Source organism: Rhopilema esculentum, chromosome 21 (assembly GCF_057945365.1).
Source record: "Rhopilema esculentum isolate cy_ngs chromosome 21, ASM5794536v1, whole genome shotgun sequence".
Lineage (NCBI taxonomy): Eukaryota > Metazoa > Cnidaria > Scyphozoa > Rhizostomeae > Rhizostomatidae > Rhopilema > Rhopilema esculentum.
The window spans coordinates 1,235,609-1,252,340 of NC_142835.1; the positions used below are offsets into that span (position 1 = coordinate 1,235,609).

Genomic DNA, 16,732 nt, shown 5'->3' on the forward strand with positions numbered 1-16,732 from the left:
ATCTGAGTCAATTCAATTGAAAAATCAGATCAACACCAACCTTTGTCTTTCTAGAGAAAAATTACTACAAATAAGATGCTATTGACCTCCATACGAGGTTGCAAAGTTGCTAAATTCCTGATCGATATTGATAATTTTGACTTAAAGGCATTGAGTCATGATAAAATGGATTGGGTATACCCTAAGTGCCAAAATCCGCTGAGTCATGATTTTCATGACTGCCATGCTATTGGTTGACCTGGAACTGGTCACATGAACTCACCTCGTACTGATTGACAAAACAATTTCCATCAATAGCAAGTTGTCAACAACGGATGCAAGTATCACATGAAACAGCAGCGATCACCCCGATTCCAAATGACCCCCTATAGAGAAGGCCTATTTACCATGACTCAATGCCTTTAAGCTACGACAGAAGCTTGAATAAAAGGATTTATATTTACATGAAAAGGCGCTTCAGAGAAACAGTATCTTCCACTTCCGTTTTTAACACTCGGTGCCCAGGCATGTTCAGAACCTACAAGAAAAATGAGACCGAGCTTTTATGCTTTGGTTTCCAAAAACAGAATGCTTCCGCCGTTTTACTTCTTCATCCTATCTCTAGTGCTTTTGCTGATGGATAATTGAGGTTGGGTTAAACTAAAATTCAGTTGTTTTGACCAGGGTTGAACCTTCCACAGGACCCAAACACGACCCCTTGGTAAAGCAGAAATTCTCATTATTTTATTTTATCTATTTTTATTTTTATTTAATCTTTTTTCTCTTATTATTCTAAACAAATATTGTAAATAGTTATTTTTTGCTGTAAGGTATCTCGTGTAAAATAAATATTGATTAAAATCGATAAATACCCTCATTAATTAAAATAGTTCAGCACATTGAAATTTTTCTGACAGGACCCCCGTGAGGCTTCGGAGGCCTTGAAGCAACACCGAAAGACCAGGCCCCCCCCCCTGCGAGCGGAGAGAGCAGAAATCCCAGTACCTTCCATTACCTCCAGGATCAACATTGAGAGTTTTTCAATAAACTTTAACCCTTCCCTAAACCCCAAACTTTAGGTGGAAATTAGGTGGCCCTAGATATTCGAAGTTAGGTTCTATTGATTTTATGACGACATAAAGATAAAATTTTTATAAGAGATTTGACAGTGATTGGCGACTAGGGGGGTAAAGTTTCACCCGGAATAATTTTTGCGGTCAAATCCCTTGCAAGTTTTCAAACTTCCTTTTTCCATAAAATCTAAATTACAAGCACAAAAAAAATTAAAAATTGTATCCAGCCTAAATCTATTGTGATAAAACCAAATCTGAGCTTAAAAAATCGTATAATTAAATTTGGAGAAATTTCCAAAACGAGGTCTATAGCTATCGTATGAATTAGCGGCAACCAGCAATTAGAAAACAACGACTTGATTCGACGACAACCCACTCCGGGAAATGATCCGCGGATCGTGTTGTTCTGATCAGTTCCGTGCGATCCGCGGATCGTTTCAGATTGGCACGTTGACATTTATCTCCACGGGATCCTTGCCTCATGACGCAAGTGCTAAAAAAGTTGAAATGATGTCAACTTTTTTCATCCGTCTGTGGTTTCGATCCATCGCGGATCAGTCATGTGACTATTTTTGCAAACAAAGCGCGTGCGCAACACAAAATCTGATCCGACTGGACTTGCTACAAGTCTCTTTCTATCCATTTATTGCGAAGGAGAACGGAAGAGGAAAGGGGAGAGTCTCTCCAGGGTAACAACCCTAATGACACAAAAAAAACAAATGTACTCTGTCTCTCTCTGTCGCGGAAAGCAGGAAGTTTGCTGCGCAAACGCCTTTCCCACGGTATACTTGCATAATTAACCAGCGTGTTATTAATCAAGGTCGTGTTTTCAGAATTCTCACTATTTATTTTGTCTCGTAATAGATCTACATAGGTTTAATCGTTAACACATTTATTGTTGGTAATATCTTTTGTATTTCCCGGTTGGTTAATTGACTTGGAACGTTTACACGTATCTTTTGTAATTATATTTTCTAAAGGGACCGATAACTAAAAACTAATTGCTTATGGTTTAATGAAGTCAGAGTGTGTTTGAAATGAGCGTGTAATGTATACCATATATTTTTACTCATAAAATGATAAAATACAAAATGTTGTATTGATTGTTGATTGCCTTACTGCAACACACTTTGTTGATTTGTTCGGACTGTTACGATACTCTCTTTGGTGCCATATCATGAGGCTTTGGCGATCATGCTTTGCCACAACTCTCTGTTCTTAGTCATGTGTATTAGATCCATCTCCTTGATTGTTATACCATTTGTTTGGATCCATCCAGCTAGGCTATTCATCCACAGTATTCTCTGCATTCCCCTGCTTCTCTTCCCCTATATCTGTCCAGTTAACTAATAACAACAAAAATAGAGATGTCACGATGATGCACGACATACAAGACTAGTTGCTTAAAGACTCATTGCTAACACTCGAGCCATTGCGCTACCCAAGCATCCCATAATGCATTTTTAGACAGTCTGAAATCAATTTACTGCCATTGAAGACAATTTACTGCCATTGTTTGGATCGTCGCCACGTTAGCAAAAGCCCATTGTTAGCAATGAGTCTTTAACAACACACCCCCCTGTCCAACTGGCCTCTATCCTGGATCACGCACGCTGCTTTGGGGTTTAGTTGATCATTCGTCGTAGGTGCCTTGAAAAATGGATAACGTTAAGTCATTTGGAATATCCATCACAATAGTGGCCGTGATGGCAAATTTCAGCGTCGCCTCTGCAAGTTTGTTTGTCAATGTCTCCGTCACAGGCCTTGGTATTGTGCAAGGCACAAGGAACAACAATGCTGAGATTTTCAAAGGGATTCCATTTGCCGAGGCACCAACCGGTGATCTACGCTTCAAGCCGCCAAAACCTGCAAGATGGAGTGGTTTTAGAAATGCTACTCGGTTTGGCAATGTGTGTCCACAAAGAGAATATTCGTCAAGCAGACTTGTATTGAACGAAGACTGTCTTTATCTAAATATCTATCGGCCCGCAAAAAGAAACGGAAAACTAGCAGTTATGGTTTGGATTCATGGAGGAAGTTATATTTACGGCAGTGCAAGTGATTACGACGGGGAAACATTAGCTGCGCGTAATGGTGTCATTGTCGTAACGATCCAGTATCGACTTGGTGTTCTCGGCTTCTTTAACATTCCAAATACGGACATGAAAGGAAACTTTGGCATGTTGGATCAAATTGAAGCGTTGAGATGGGTTAAGAAACACATTGCTAACTTTGATGGCAACCCAACAAAAGTTACGATATTTGGAGTAAGCGCTGGGGGGACGAGTGTCTCATTGCTCACACTATCGCCTATGATAAAAGATGAGGGTCTGTTTGCTCGAGCTATCGCCCAGAGTGGAGTTGCAAGTAATTTCTGGGCCGTAAAAAAGGTTACGAACGACAAAATAGCAAGACATTTTGGCAGGTTGCTGCAATGTAACGACGTTGAAAAGTTGGTAACCTGTCTCAAAGGTAAGACAACCAGAGAAATAATACTGAAACAAGAGCTGGTGGCAAACACGACGCTTCTTACATCACCGGTTGTAGATGGCCATTTCCTGACAGAGCTTCCTTTAAAACAGGTTGCAAAAAATACCTTACCCAAGTCCCATGTACCACTTATGGTTGGGTTTACAAAGGACGAAGGGACATATTTTGCTGGGGATCCACGGAGTTGCAGCAAACAGTCTTACGAGCAAACTGTTAAATTCTTATTAAAACGTATCTTTGGTAATGAAAATAGAATCTTGGAGACGACCGTTATCCACGAGTATACGAGATACCTTGCGGGTAACCTGGCCCTAAAATGGTTCGACAGCACCTCTGACATTTATGGTGATTCCGCCTTTTATGTTGATACTATAAACTTTGCAGACTCGTGGTTTAGATCGGGGAACGCTGTTTACATGTATTTATTTTCTCATTTGCCAGAAAACTTGGTATTCCCCCAACAAAAAGTAGCCCATGGATTCGAAAGACCGTATGTCTTTGGCTATGCGACTGTAGGATCTGGATGGTTGTATCAGAAAAACTACACAGCTATCGACCGTAACGTAAGTGTTCAATGCATGGAGATGTGGGTGTCTTTTGCAAAACACGGGTTTCCAGGCAAAGGTTGGCCCAAGTACCGTTCGGACACGAGGAATTACTTAAACATAAAAAACCCTTTGACTATAGAAAGTCAACTATGGCCTGACAGAATGGCTTTCTGGAACAAAGTTGTGCCACAGATTATGGCTGGGACAAAGCCTCAAAAATGTGAGGACAAAGCCAAAGCTTCGTCAAAGGCAGTCGAAGGACTCTTGTCGTTGTTGCTTTTATGCTTTTTGTTCAACCAATTTTTTCTATAATCCTGCTCGAAACATATTTTGCCGTTTAAGAAGATTTTAGATCCACCTCTCTTCCATTGAAAATCTGGTCCACGTTACACCCATGTTCGGAATTCGCAACCGGTACGCTTTGCGATCATAATTCAAAGAACTGGCCTAATGCAAAGAATAAGCCATGAGAGCTAAAGGAAAATTTTAGCCAAAAGTGAGAATAAATGTAGTATATGATTCTGTAACTGTGCCTAGTAATCCCTTACATATGCCTTTAGCTTTAGCTTGGTTGCTATGTCAATTATTGAACTTATGTTTGTAGATATCCGTGGGGATATATCAGGTCACGGCTTGGAGGCAGTGTTGCAATTCTTAGGATCATTCTCGAAAATTTTTGGGAAATCTTTAGTGCGTTGGATTTTTTCTTGAATGTTTTTATCAAAAAAAGACCTTGGCAAAAAATTTCCTGCACACATTATGTTACATTTATCAATCCCATTCTTATTATGGTATGCATGAAAATAGTAAAACGTGTTAAGCGGTTGCAAACAGGCACGAAGCCAAGGGCGGGCACGGGGGAGGGGACTCCAGAAAATCTCGTGCACTTTTTGTGAAAATCCTATTGTTTTTTATGAAAATCCCCAGAAAATCTCGTGCGCTATTTGCAAGAGTGAAGTGCCCCTCGTCTTAATTAACAGGCTATTTTTCTTAAAAAGGTTCTTATATAAGACAAGCCTTGCACACATTAACACTGTTTTCCACAGCAAGAACTCTCACTGACAAAGTTAAACCAGCTTTATTTTTCATGTTAAATTTCAACCAATTTCAATGCAACATACCATAATCTATTTTATTTTTAGATGGTTTGATTTGCCAATGTGAATAGGGTATAAGAATACCTGTCCAAAAATCATTCATGCTTTTGTACCAATGAATGAGTCTGGTCAGATTTTCTGGCATGAAAATGTGCGCATGGCCTGTACATTCCTCTAACTTTACGTTTATGTACCATAACACAACTAGTTTAAAAATGACTAGGAAGGGCAATGAGCTATATCGTTTCCTAAAATAAAAAATGATTATGGAATTTTTGATTCAAACATTGTCATGCTGTAGGCTGTTTAAAAAATGCAATTTTCTAGCCCCTGGGGGTTGATTTGTACATCTTCTGATTTGTCTGCTGTCATAAGACAGCCAGTTTTCCGAAACAGCCTAAAAATAAAATGTTCTCTTGACTTTAACTCTTCCCATGCCTCTCCCACCCATTTGGTCATCAGTTCTCTCCTTTCCCTGGCGCCATTTTCTCCATGCCATTTGTTTATATTATCATCCTCCTCTGGCCATCTCTCCATACTTTCTCCAATCTTTTCCTTTAATGTTTTGCCAAAACCTGTATCCATAGGTTGGACTTTGTCTGTATAATTGGCAGGGAGAAGGTATCGATTGTATTGATTTTTTCTCTGCATTCTTTATGGAAAGTTTCAGCAAGTTGAAAGCTGACATTATCAGCAAACAGCACATTTTCTTTCCTCTTTTCTTTCACTCCAGAAGCAAGAGTATTCCTGAGCCATCTCTTGTTCACCTCTTCATCCAAACAGGCACGCTTTTGAAAGTAGGCATCTACTATGTTGTCATATTCTGATTTTTCGTCATCCTTAATGTTCCTTTTTCCTCTAAAAATGATTGATGGCTTCACAGTCTGTTGCCCTGATGCACTTTTACATAGCTGTAAGGTAGCCTGATGATTTCCTAAGCCACTTGATGGCTGGGACACCCATACTTGTTCAGAACCAGTTGTAGCATAAGTTGTATCTTGCCCAACAACGAATGGTAAAGGAGCCTGATCAACATTGAATCGGTTTTCTGGAAGCCATCTGCCATATTTTTCATCAAAGCTACCACCTCCTTCTTTTGCTCTGGACAGCTGTTCTTAGATTCCTATGACTTCTATCACTTCTACCATCATCAGCAGAATCTTTCTTTTTATTAGTTTTTCGTCTTAGTGAGATTTTATGACGTTGTTTAAATCTTTGGAACCAGTTTCCACTTGCTTTGAAACTCATGGCTTCCTTTTCACCATACTTCTGGCTAATCTTGGACTTACAGAACCAAAGTTTGGAAACCTTAACACCTCTTGCTCTTCTGAGCTTAAATTCTTCGACAACTAATCTTGCTGCCAGCGGAAAATGTTCATTCCTGCTTGACCTCTTGGATGGCAACCCTCTTCGTTTTGATACCTTGATGTTACCACTGTTTTCTCTTTGTTTATTTTTTTATGCCCAAGCAAAGATTTTGCTCCGTTCCTTATTCCACTTTATCACCATTGACTTGTTAGGGATACCTCGCTCCATTGCACATTTATGCTATTTGTTCGTTACCTTCGTTTGAGTGAGTGTGTCCAGTAGCTTTAATGTTTGCATTTTAAATTCAATGGTGTAAGACTTTCTTTGATACTGACCCCTCCTGCCACTCCTACTGTTGAAGTAACTTTCTCAAAGTTTTTTGTTGCAACTTCAAGACCAGGATCACTTTCAACATTGACACAAGCATCATCTTTTACCAAATCAACACCATCCCCAACGCTGTCCTGTTCTTTAACTGTTTCCAAAATTGGCAACATTGTTGGTGTGACATCAATGCTTGAACTGAATGTGTTTGTTTATGTACTGCTCAACAGTTAAAATTGCTGTGCAGAATTCACAAGGAACATTCTTTGTTTTGAGTTTGACATTCTGTACCTGGCTTCGTGTTACATCATATGTTCGCCCAGTTCTTGTTTCTACTTGCTTCTTGAAGCCACAGCTAAACAATGTTTTATTCATTTTCTGACTTTGGCGCAAGTAATCAAGTTGACTTAATTTGAATTGAACTTGTTTAATATGTTAAGAGTTCAATGGTTAATCGTTAAAGAACGCTATGCATTTTGGTTGCCTCTGTTTCAGAAAGAGGTTTTAGGCCAAAAATGAAAAGCCAAAATTGAAAAGCCAAAATTGAAAGCTTAATCTAATTTTGAAAATAATCTTTCAATGGCGTTTCATCAGGTGTATGAGATGTTTGTACAGTCAAGTATTCGTGGATACCATGCTTATAAGGAGACAGAGGTATTTGTTGGTGAAGTAATGATGTGTGAACCTGAAGAAGACAATGGGTATGATGAATGTACAGTGTCGGTTTGGAAAGAAAATGGCAAAATGGTTGGTCATGTATCAATTGAATTTTCAAAGATTTTTTGCAACGTTCTGAAGGATTATGGTGAGATATGTATGGGAAGCAAGTATGATGCAGGAGCTGGAAAGGGCCTGGAGTTACCTGTAGACTACAGACTGGTTGGAACTTACAATTACCTGATCAGAGTTAAAAAGGAAATAAAAGCCGATTTCAGTTTGTCTATCAAGTGCATTGCAGTAGAACCATTAAGTAGTTTTCCTTACATTCTTTAGTTTGAAAAGTAACTTTATATGGCTTTATTTTTAGAAAAAATTGATCAGTAAATCAACCGCCTATGAATGTTTCTTTTCTCATCTGGAATTTTTAGATAAATTGACATAAAAGCTATTATGCATATAAGAACCTTCCCAGTTTCAGCCTCCTGTGGGTTCTTATTTAGGGGGTTTAAAAGATTAAATTTCAGGCTCAAGGTTCTTATAAAAACAGGTTCTTTTATGCGGGTTTCTACTGTAGGCGTCGCGTTTACACTAGACCCACGCTATCCGCACGAATTTGAGAGCGGCTATCCGAACAAAATTAGTTCACCTAGGAAAGTGGATTAAATTATTTCGGATAGCTATGTGGTACAGTGTAAACGCTTTTATCCGGATAAATTTTATCCACATCGTATCTTACTCGAAAGCGATTGGCTATTTCATCCAATTTATTTTTTTATGTTTCCCAATCAAGACCTTTCGCCATCTTGGCTGCCTTGTTGTCGATAAATACTCGTGTTAAAAGTGCAGTATCTTGGCAGTCCACGTAAAATTGGCATCTTTCTCAGCTTTCCCTACTTTCGTTGCTAGTTCAGTGTCATTTTATTTCAAGAACAAACTATTAAAACAAACTAGGCCTAATTTGTATTGAAAATATCTTTGGATTTGGTCTAAAAGAGGAGCAGATGATTCTGAAGAGAGAATGAAGTCTTTTTTCGTTGGCGGGAATTTTGTTCTTATTTTGTTGCCCAGAGAAGACTTCATTTTGGGCGTTCTGTGCATGATTTAGCTCATGTGACTGCAGTTATCCGGCACAGTGTGAACGGGATGGCAAAGTGGATAAAATTTGTGCGGCACAGTGTAAACGCAAATCAATCCGAAAAAGTTTTATGCGGATAAATTCTATCCGGCATAGTGTAAACGGGGTCTTTAACGCATATAGTGGAAGGCTGTCGCTCTCAGCGTCCATTCACAGCTTAACGAACCAATCAATGAAATTAAACATGGCAATCTCAAGAGACGACGATGACAAAATTGTTCAGTCGCCCATTTATCAAATATGAAGCAAATGGTACAATCTCAATACTTACAGTTCTGGCTTTACTGACCAAATTTAAATACCACATCCTATCTTTACAGCAAAAATCGGCTTAATAATCAAACGCAAAGTGATTTATCAAAGATGATTATCAGAATTCCCAATCGCTCAAGCAAGCAAGCAAACACTACAAAAAAGCTGATCAACACGCATCACTTTTTGGATATGAATTACCTTATGGGATGAAAAAAATCAGCCAATCAGCAGAAGGAAGCCAAACAGACCAAGACGTATAGGTTAGCTAAGTATTGACTCATCACGAAGGTCGCTGCGATCCTAGGGCAGCCCTTTCTCTCAGAAAACTGGATCTGAAAGACGTATACAAGTGCCTAGAAAACTTAATAGATATCTGTTATTAATACTACGGTATAAATCTAGTGTGTGGGGATGATCTACGAAACAAAAAGTGACACGTGAATCACATTCCAAGAAAAGAAATAAATTTACTTGATTAGAGGGTCTCTGGAGCTAGGCCCAATAAAGCAAAGCTTCCCTTTTTACTGATATCGAACTAGAACGATTTATCTTTCAGTTTGCGCATTACATACAAATTGTGAACATTTATTGATCAACGAGTGCAAATGCCTAATTTAATAAACGAAGTATGTCTTCAAGTAGAAGGTTCGAAGATGGAACATGCAATTAGATTTACTCAGTTCAGTGAGCTTCACCTGTGTTGTGCTTGGAATTCAGAATTCAGCTAACAAGAGGCTCATCATCTGAGAAGCGATTAATCATTGCAGAATCTTCACCTGGAAGAGTAAATGCCATTATCAGGTATGTGCATTAGGAGCTACTACAGTGGTTTGTTATCAAAAACAATAAATAACCAAATCTTTGTTAATGTTTCTGCGAGCAACCTCTCGTCTCATTGCTAGCTAAAGATATCTCAATAGGCCGCATTATCGCAATACCCAAGTAACTAAACCCAATAGCTAATCTATTGGCAGTTTATCAGATTAAGCGTGAAAATCATTGTAATTACTTAGATCATACAGAGTTGCAATGGCTTTAAAGGTGCAAGTAAAGCCAAAAAACAAACGCTTAAGGTAGCCTTGGCCAAAATTATAGACTTTTTAGAAAATACTTCTGGGTGACCGTCTAGGTTTCAAAATTCACAGAATACTTAATATCAAGGAGAGAATTTTCACTACAAATAGTAGTCTCTGCCATGCCATTAAGGATGTTGTATGTACGGTCAAAAATCTCCCCAGGGCAGTTCCATGGTGTTGGATCCTATGAAAAATTTAAAAGTACGGGTCTGATAAGCGGGTCTGATAAGCAATTCTGAAAGCTGACCTTGGTGAAAAGTGACAGCAACCTCATCGTCGTCATCATCCGCTCTATTGTAGCCTCTGTTGGCAAAAGCCATGAAACTTCTCTGTAAATTTCTGTATTTGACCAGCATGACGACGAATGCAACGAATAGAACCAGAACCATCAGCCCAACAGGTATCGCCCACACAAGGGTTCTTTTAGTACTCGAAGAAGATGTGCTTTTGCCCGCTTTATGTGGCTGAGGCTGGGCTCCGGCCTCTAGAATATTGATACTTATATTATGTCTATTATAACAACAACAAATTGGATATCCAATATTCGAATAGTATTTATAGTTAATTAAGACCTAAGTAAGGTCATTCCCATTCTAGCATAATCTTAAATCCTTCATCAGAACATTAATAGAAGTACCATGCTAAAACTGGGGACTTCTATAAAGCCATGAAAAGCAATCACGAACACCATGTTTCATGTGTTTTTATTGTGTCGCTTGTGGTTGTAGCAAGACTTTTATGTGTATTGAAATAACACTATATCTTGGTACTAAAAATGTGCTGTTTATGAAATTTACACAAATATATATATTGTTTCAAAATGTAAGGCTCCTTTCAGGATATAAAAAAATATGAAACATAAACAGCCATTCGCTTTACAAGAGCAGTCCTTGTTATGATGTCATCACAAAATAAAAGATGACGACTTATACAAATACAGAAAAGACTGATAACAGTGTTAAAATGAAACTTCCATTCGAAAAAATAAAAAATTTTCATCATTTGAATAAAACAAAATACTCTGAAGGGCATATCAGCTTTTCAGCCCTGCCTGTCAACCTTCTACGCACCTGGAATAAAAGTTATAGCTTCTGAATCCAGCAGTTTCCTCTCGTCTTTAAGCAAGATCCACACACGAATCTGTTAAAGGTAAATAAAATAAATGGGAAAACCATCCTATAAAATCTACTCACTTTTAAACAGCGAAGAAAACGGGAAGCAGATTTGGTCAAGAAAGTAGGATGGCTGATATTATATTCTGGTACTTCTCTACTCAGATTCCAACTGAGCCAAAACATCTCTCTAGAAATACTTTCACATTTTGCATGCATAACTTCACTACTTTTTGCATGCATAATTTCACAGCAGTGGTTACTATTGAACTACGATTCCGAACACTAGTAAGAAAAGCAGGGGTATGCATCATTTGGTTGCCCTATAAACATTAACATCGCTTACCCTGCATGTATAATTACCACCAATTGTTAAATTGTTAAGCTGCACTGATGTTCCGGAGGCTACAGGATAGACAATTTGTTCCGTATCTGTGCTCTTAGGCTTGGTATACTCACAGTGAACCTGAAAAAGAAGGCATGAAGATTATCAAAAAAGTTCAATTTCCTAAAGCATTTGCCACAAGGGGTTGTTAAAAGCGTCATCCGCCAGTTTAATGCATCAGCAGCTTATAAGGTTGTGAGTTGAAATGTCAAAATTACTAAGAGAAAGAAATCTGTTGCCTAAACTCAAGTTGCTGGCGAAGGTGAAGAATCCGGTTCGGATAATCCGATGCATCTTGTGTCATACACGTCGAGGAGTTTTTGACTGCATCAACGAGTCACAGGTCGCCTAGGGTCAGGGAACGCTCTCCTAGAAATATGACATCAAGCAAAACATGGTACCTCTCCGGATTATTCATGTCCGCCAAGTTGCTGACATGACCGTTACTTTGTTATATAATAATGCCGTACATTTGAAGTTTCTTTCATCGAATCAGAGTCTCACATTTAATTGCAACCAGATGAAGTCGTACCTCTCGTTCTTCCGGTTTGCAATACTTTCCTTCTGTCCAAGATAAAAAGCCAAGATGCCCGTGTAGTGTTTGCTCAAATTTCAAACTTCTTGGCTTCACCAAAGCTGAAAAGAAGTATTGGTTCAAAATATGAAGAATTAAACAGTCTATAAATACTGTCTAATTTTAACACTGACAAATAAATACTCTTTCTGTTTCTGTTATTCACCTGCTAGCTCATATTAATTCAACTTTATATCCTATCACATCGCAATCGTTCTTTCGAAAAATCCTCAATTTTCTATCAAGGCACTTAGTTAGCAGCGTAAATTAATCTCTTTTCTGTTTCTTTAACCTCTTTACTGTTTTCTCCATAAATCTGTAAGCTGCCTGTGTTACAGCTGTTTCTGAAACAAGGGTTGATAAAAAACCTTTGTCCTGTGTGCAACCTGCTTCCCTTCCAGCCCCCTTATTCGGTCTTAGAGCATGCAGATGAATCAGTACATACCTTCATTTGGCTGAGTAAGCACACGAGTAACACTGTATAGCCAATTTCGCTCAGGCAAACCCTTTATTCTAACGCCAAGTGCAAGCATATACTTGCTGCAGCCGTGTAACATCTTTGCTAGTTTATATTCATACGTTCCAGTGGCAACGTTAACTGCAAGTTTGCCTCGGTGATTCTCGTCATTTCTATGAAAAAAGCATACAATAAGTCATCGGCAGGCGCTTTCAGGTACAGGGGGATTCCACACTTTCAATATTCTCATGCTGCCAAGGGCAAAAACACATTGGCTTTTCTTTTTCCTATTTCTGCGCGTTTCAATATCCCGAAACTGGAAGTTGCTACATAAATTACATATAGACAGAGAGGCCTTTAAAATTATCAAAAACGGCTCTGATTGACAAGTTTATACCTCTTTTTAACGTGAGAATATAAAAGTTTTCTTTATAATGCAACTCGATGGCTTGTAACCTAATGCTGCGATAATGTGACCATGAAATTGAGGAAAAGAATGAATAATCACATAATCACTGTCAAAGCATCGCAATCAACAAAATGCTGAGGAACAAACCTATAAATGAGAGTGTAGCCCTTCACATTTTTTATCTTCTTCAGCTCCTTCCACTGTAGATGCACGTGATCGGCTTCTGCTGTCGCAACTAAACCTTCCGCTCTTACAGCTGCACCTGATGAAGCAAGCGGTATTCTTGGTTACCTATCCTGCATTTAGTATTGCTAAATCATTTTGCATCTACAATTCTTGTCACTAAAATATCGCATAACTTCAGTAACATCTCACTCTCCCCCTTGAAAAAATGTTGAATAACAACAGTTTCAAAGCTTGAAATTCATCTAATGTCATTTTTTCAGCAAGGGTAAGTAATAGGCTTTCAACAAACATAGTTTTAGGGGGAGGGGGATATTTCTGTATCTCAAGGTTGGAAACTTTATTTCATCAAAATCTTTCATTGACCGCAGGGTGTTCCAAGGACTTTTGTCAAGGATTGCATTTATAAATGGTCGTCTAGAAGCGAAATCTCCTGCAGCTGGTTTGATGCACAGCAACAATGATCTACTGTTGTTGCACTACTCTTTTTTCAGAAACATTCAACGATCCAGCGTCTTTGCAAAACAATATTACTAAAGAGACTGTTTTGTATACAGATTGAGAAAACATTGTCTTCATTACCGAACATATTGAGCAAGCATTGAACGCTTTAGGTAAAGAAGATTGCTCTTGATAGGCATGTTGGGTAGTGCTCCATGACCTCCAAGATCTAGTTTATAAACCCCCACAGTCCTTAGTGGCAATTTCAAGTTTCACAGATAATCGCATAAAATACAACAGAGTAACGTACAAGAAGAGAGTTTGCTGCTGCGCAGTTCCACCATTTGGGAATGATAACCAATGCGCTATAAAAATTCTGGATCGAGCCTCCTATTGTCTTGAAACACCAAAGTTTGAAGCCGATCAATTTTAAAAGAAAGAGGGTCCCAAAAGCAATACTTGAAGGAAGCCATTCCTCAAAAGCAATAATTGAATGATATGGAAACACAAGAGCTGCAATGCTATGAGCACTGACAAGCAAAAAGGCCACAGAAGCGTGACGTGTGAGTGAAGGTCCTCCACTCACATGGGCTGCCCTGGGGCCATCTTCTCGGATGGCGACACACTTGTTACAATAGAAGCACGATCCAGTCTTTTTTATAGATCAGAGATAGGCTTTAGAATTTGATAATACGCTTTGGAACTTTGTTGTTGCATTAGCGACTTACCACATATGGTCTTATTCTCATCAGAACGGTCTGAGCAAGCTAGTCTACCATCGCATCTCATATCCGCAGACAAGCACACTTCGCCATTCGTGCAGTTGAAGCCGAATGGGAAATCGTAACATGAGAAGTCAGGCTTTCCGGTGGCTGAAAAGCAACAGAAACGAGATACGATGAACGACCGGGGTGCATAAACAATTAGCCAAAAATACACGTATAAGTGTAGTATACAAAAACTGACCTGCGGAATTGATAGAATAATTGCAATTTAGGTATATCGGTTGTGTCTTGTGGTATGTCTAGGAAAAGCCTGAACGTGTTGCATTGAAAATATCGAAAAGGAACTAATGTAGACACTGTATGATCTCCATATATGTATCTTTAGCCAATTATTCCGTGTAATTTTCATAAATTATTGGTATAAATAAGTTATTTCTTCTTTAAAAACAAATTTTCTCTATTGTTAGCTTGAATTTGCTTTTATCTTTGCTCTGCTCTTTAGCTACTAATGCACATGCCTACTTTAAGTGATAATTTCTATAATAATTAAAACCTAAAAATAGGACCAAATTAGATAGCAAAAATAACGACAATATGTAAGAAGACTAAGTGGTGAAAATGAATCCATCAATAAGCCAGCTTGCGAAGTAAAAAAATTCATTAAAAGGCTGCTTCTCTCAATCTGCTTATGAATTCATTTCTTGCACAGTTGTAAAAAAGATGTAAATGGACGAAGAGTATGACGCTGTATGCAGACAGATGTAACAAGTATATAAGTGAACAAGGCATTGAACAGACTTACGACAATTCATTTCATCGCTGGCATCAGTGCAGTCGTTGAAACCATCGCAGACAGAGCCTAAAGGCACACAAGTCGGGTACGACTTGCATCTGAACTCACCAGGGCAGACAAATGGAGCAGCTTCATTGAGAGGGAAGATAACATATTGATAAAATGGCAAAACAAGATCTAAAAATAAAAAGTTACAGAATTTTCACAAGCCTAGTGTCAATTTATTAAAATCTCGACATTTTACTTCTTACAAACACGTTTATTCAGCGTCCACCTTGCAAGAAGTAGTTATTCAAATCGTAACCTGGTAATTTACAAGACAAACAGCAAAATGAACTAATACTCCATGTAATTATACACGCTCGCACAAATTTCAAACGAACTCTGAGCCTTTTTAGATCTGTCAAACTAAAGAGCTTGTTAAGATCCTCTATCCATTTTGCATTTGTTCACAAAGCGAATTTCACTGCCGTTCCTTTGCAATTGGTTTGTTATCAACTGTCATTTTTCTATTATCTCCTCCCCCCTTAAACAATTTTAGCTTTCGATACCTCAGCATGCAAACCAAATAAATGAATAAACAAACGATCATTTTGTGGAGTTGCTTGTTAATTTGCATATGACCAAAAAACAATTTGTGAAGCAAGTGGTAAGCGCTTTTTCAACAAAAGTATACAACACTATGGGGAGCATAGCATGAAATCCACTCAATTTAGAAAAGCAATGTCTTTAACCTTAATTTTTTAACCTTAATTTTCGCCAGGAAAATGGACTGAAATGGGGTGGTGAAAATCTTTAAAGCAACGATTCTCTTTAGGTAGCTACCATAACAAAGACTGAGGCGGGGCTTGAGAAGCGTAAATATACAATGGAAAAAATGTTTGCTTGACTTCTTGAAAAATAAAGGATCAAAGGTGTTAACCAAAGCATACTTGTTGGGCAGATTTTCTCATCATCTCCGACTGGGCTTTCTCGCGGCGAAAGACAATCCCTTTTGCCATCACAAACGAAACTCCGTGGAATACAGCTGCCATCGGAGCAACGAAATTCGCAGCGTGTTGATATTATCCAAGGGCGTTTAGTTGTCAAACCTGCAAAGCAAAGATGTATGAAGAATGAGAAATGCGCCTCTGCATTCAGTATGTCATGCCTCGGTTCGATGCGTGTTCTCGGCTCGGCTCGGTTCGAATGCAGTGGAGAAACTTCTTTGATGGAAGAGTATAGAGAGCAGGCAATAGCATAGAAAGTGGGGCTGAAAATCACAAAGGAGCTTTATAAAACAAACTGAAGGCACTTTCATAATAACTTACATAATATTTCTATTTTCTCATACCTATCTTCGACAAGAAGATATTTAGATATTTATCAAACACATTATTCTTCAAGCTCTAAATCCATCATTAAAAATAACTTACAATTCATTTCATCTGAGTTATCACCGCAATCATTTTTCCCGTCACATTTCTGCATGGACAGTATACATTTGGCAACTGATCTGCATTTGAATTGGTCTGCCCGACAATGAAGAGCTGAAAATATTGCAACATATATAAGCATTGTACTACCAGCAATCTGGGGTAATAGGTCTTCACAATGACGATGGCAAAAAGATGGGAGAGACTGAATGTTGAGTTGGTGTTTTAATTACACCCCCCCCCTCCCCCTCTTCTAGCTATTCCAGTTCTTTTTCTATCTAAATCTTCTGGGC

At 38.5% G+C, this 16,732-nt stretch overlaps 2 protein-coding genes across 2 annotated transcripts in view; one reads left to right on the plus strand and one right to left on the minus strand.

Annotated features, from left to right (window-relative positions):
* The first annotated feature begins 1,587 nt into the window (after positions 1–1,587).
* LOC135684588 (carboxylesterase 1C) lies at positions 1,588–9,069 on the plus strand. Its single transcript, XM_065200219.2, has one exon. The coding sequence runs from the start codon at positions 2,711–2,713 to the stop codon at positions 4,400–4,402; it is 1,692 nt and encodes a 563-aa protein (XP_065056291.2). The 5' UTR covers positions 1,588–2,710; the 3' UTR covers positions 4,403–9,069.
* Positions 8,841–16,732, minus strand: part of LOC135684591 (sortilin-related receptor) — a 29,764-nt gene continuing 21,872 nt past the window's right edge. Inside the window, exons 25-35 of the mRNA XM_065200222.2 lie at positions 16,440–16,553; positions 15,957–16,115; positions 15,034–15,153; positions 14,235–14,378; positions 13,030–13,144; positions 12,462–12,646; positions 11,975–12,078; positions 11,404–11,523; positions 11,016–11,085; positions 10,193–10,429; positions 8,841–9,645 (exon numbers count right to left, since the gene is read on the minus strand). Of these exons, the coding sequence (XP_065056294.2) occupies positions 9,590–9,645; positions 10,193–10,429; positions 11,016–11,085; positions 11,404–11,523; positions 11,975–12,078; positions 12,462–12,646; positions 13,030–13,144; positions 14,235–14,378; positions 15,034–15,153; positions 15,957–16,115; positions 16,440–16,553 (1,424 nt within the window). The 3' untranslated portion in view covers positions 8,841–9,589. The remainder of the gene's footprint in view (positions 9,646–10,192; positions 10,430–11,015; positions 11,086–11,403; positions 11,524–11,974; positions 12,079–12,461; positions 12,647–13,029; positions 13,145–14,234; positions 14,379–15,033; positions 15,154–15,956; positions 16,116–16,439; positions 16,554–16,732) is intronic.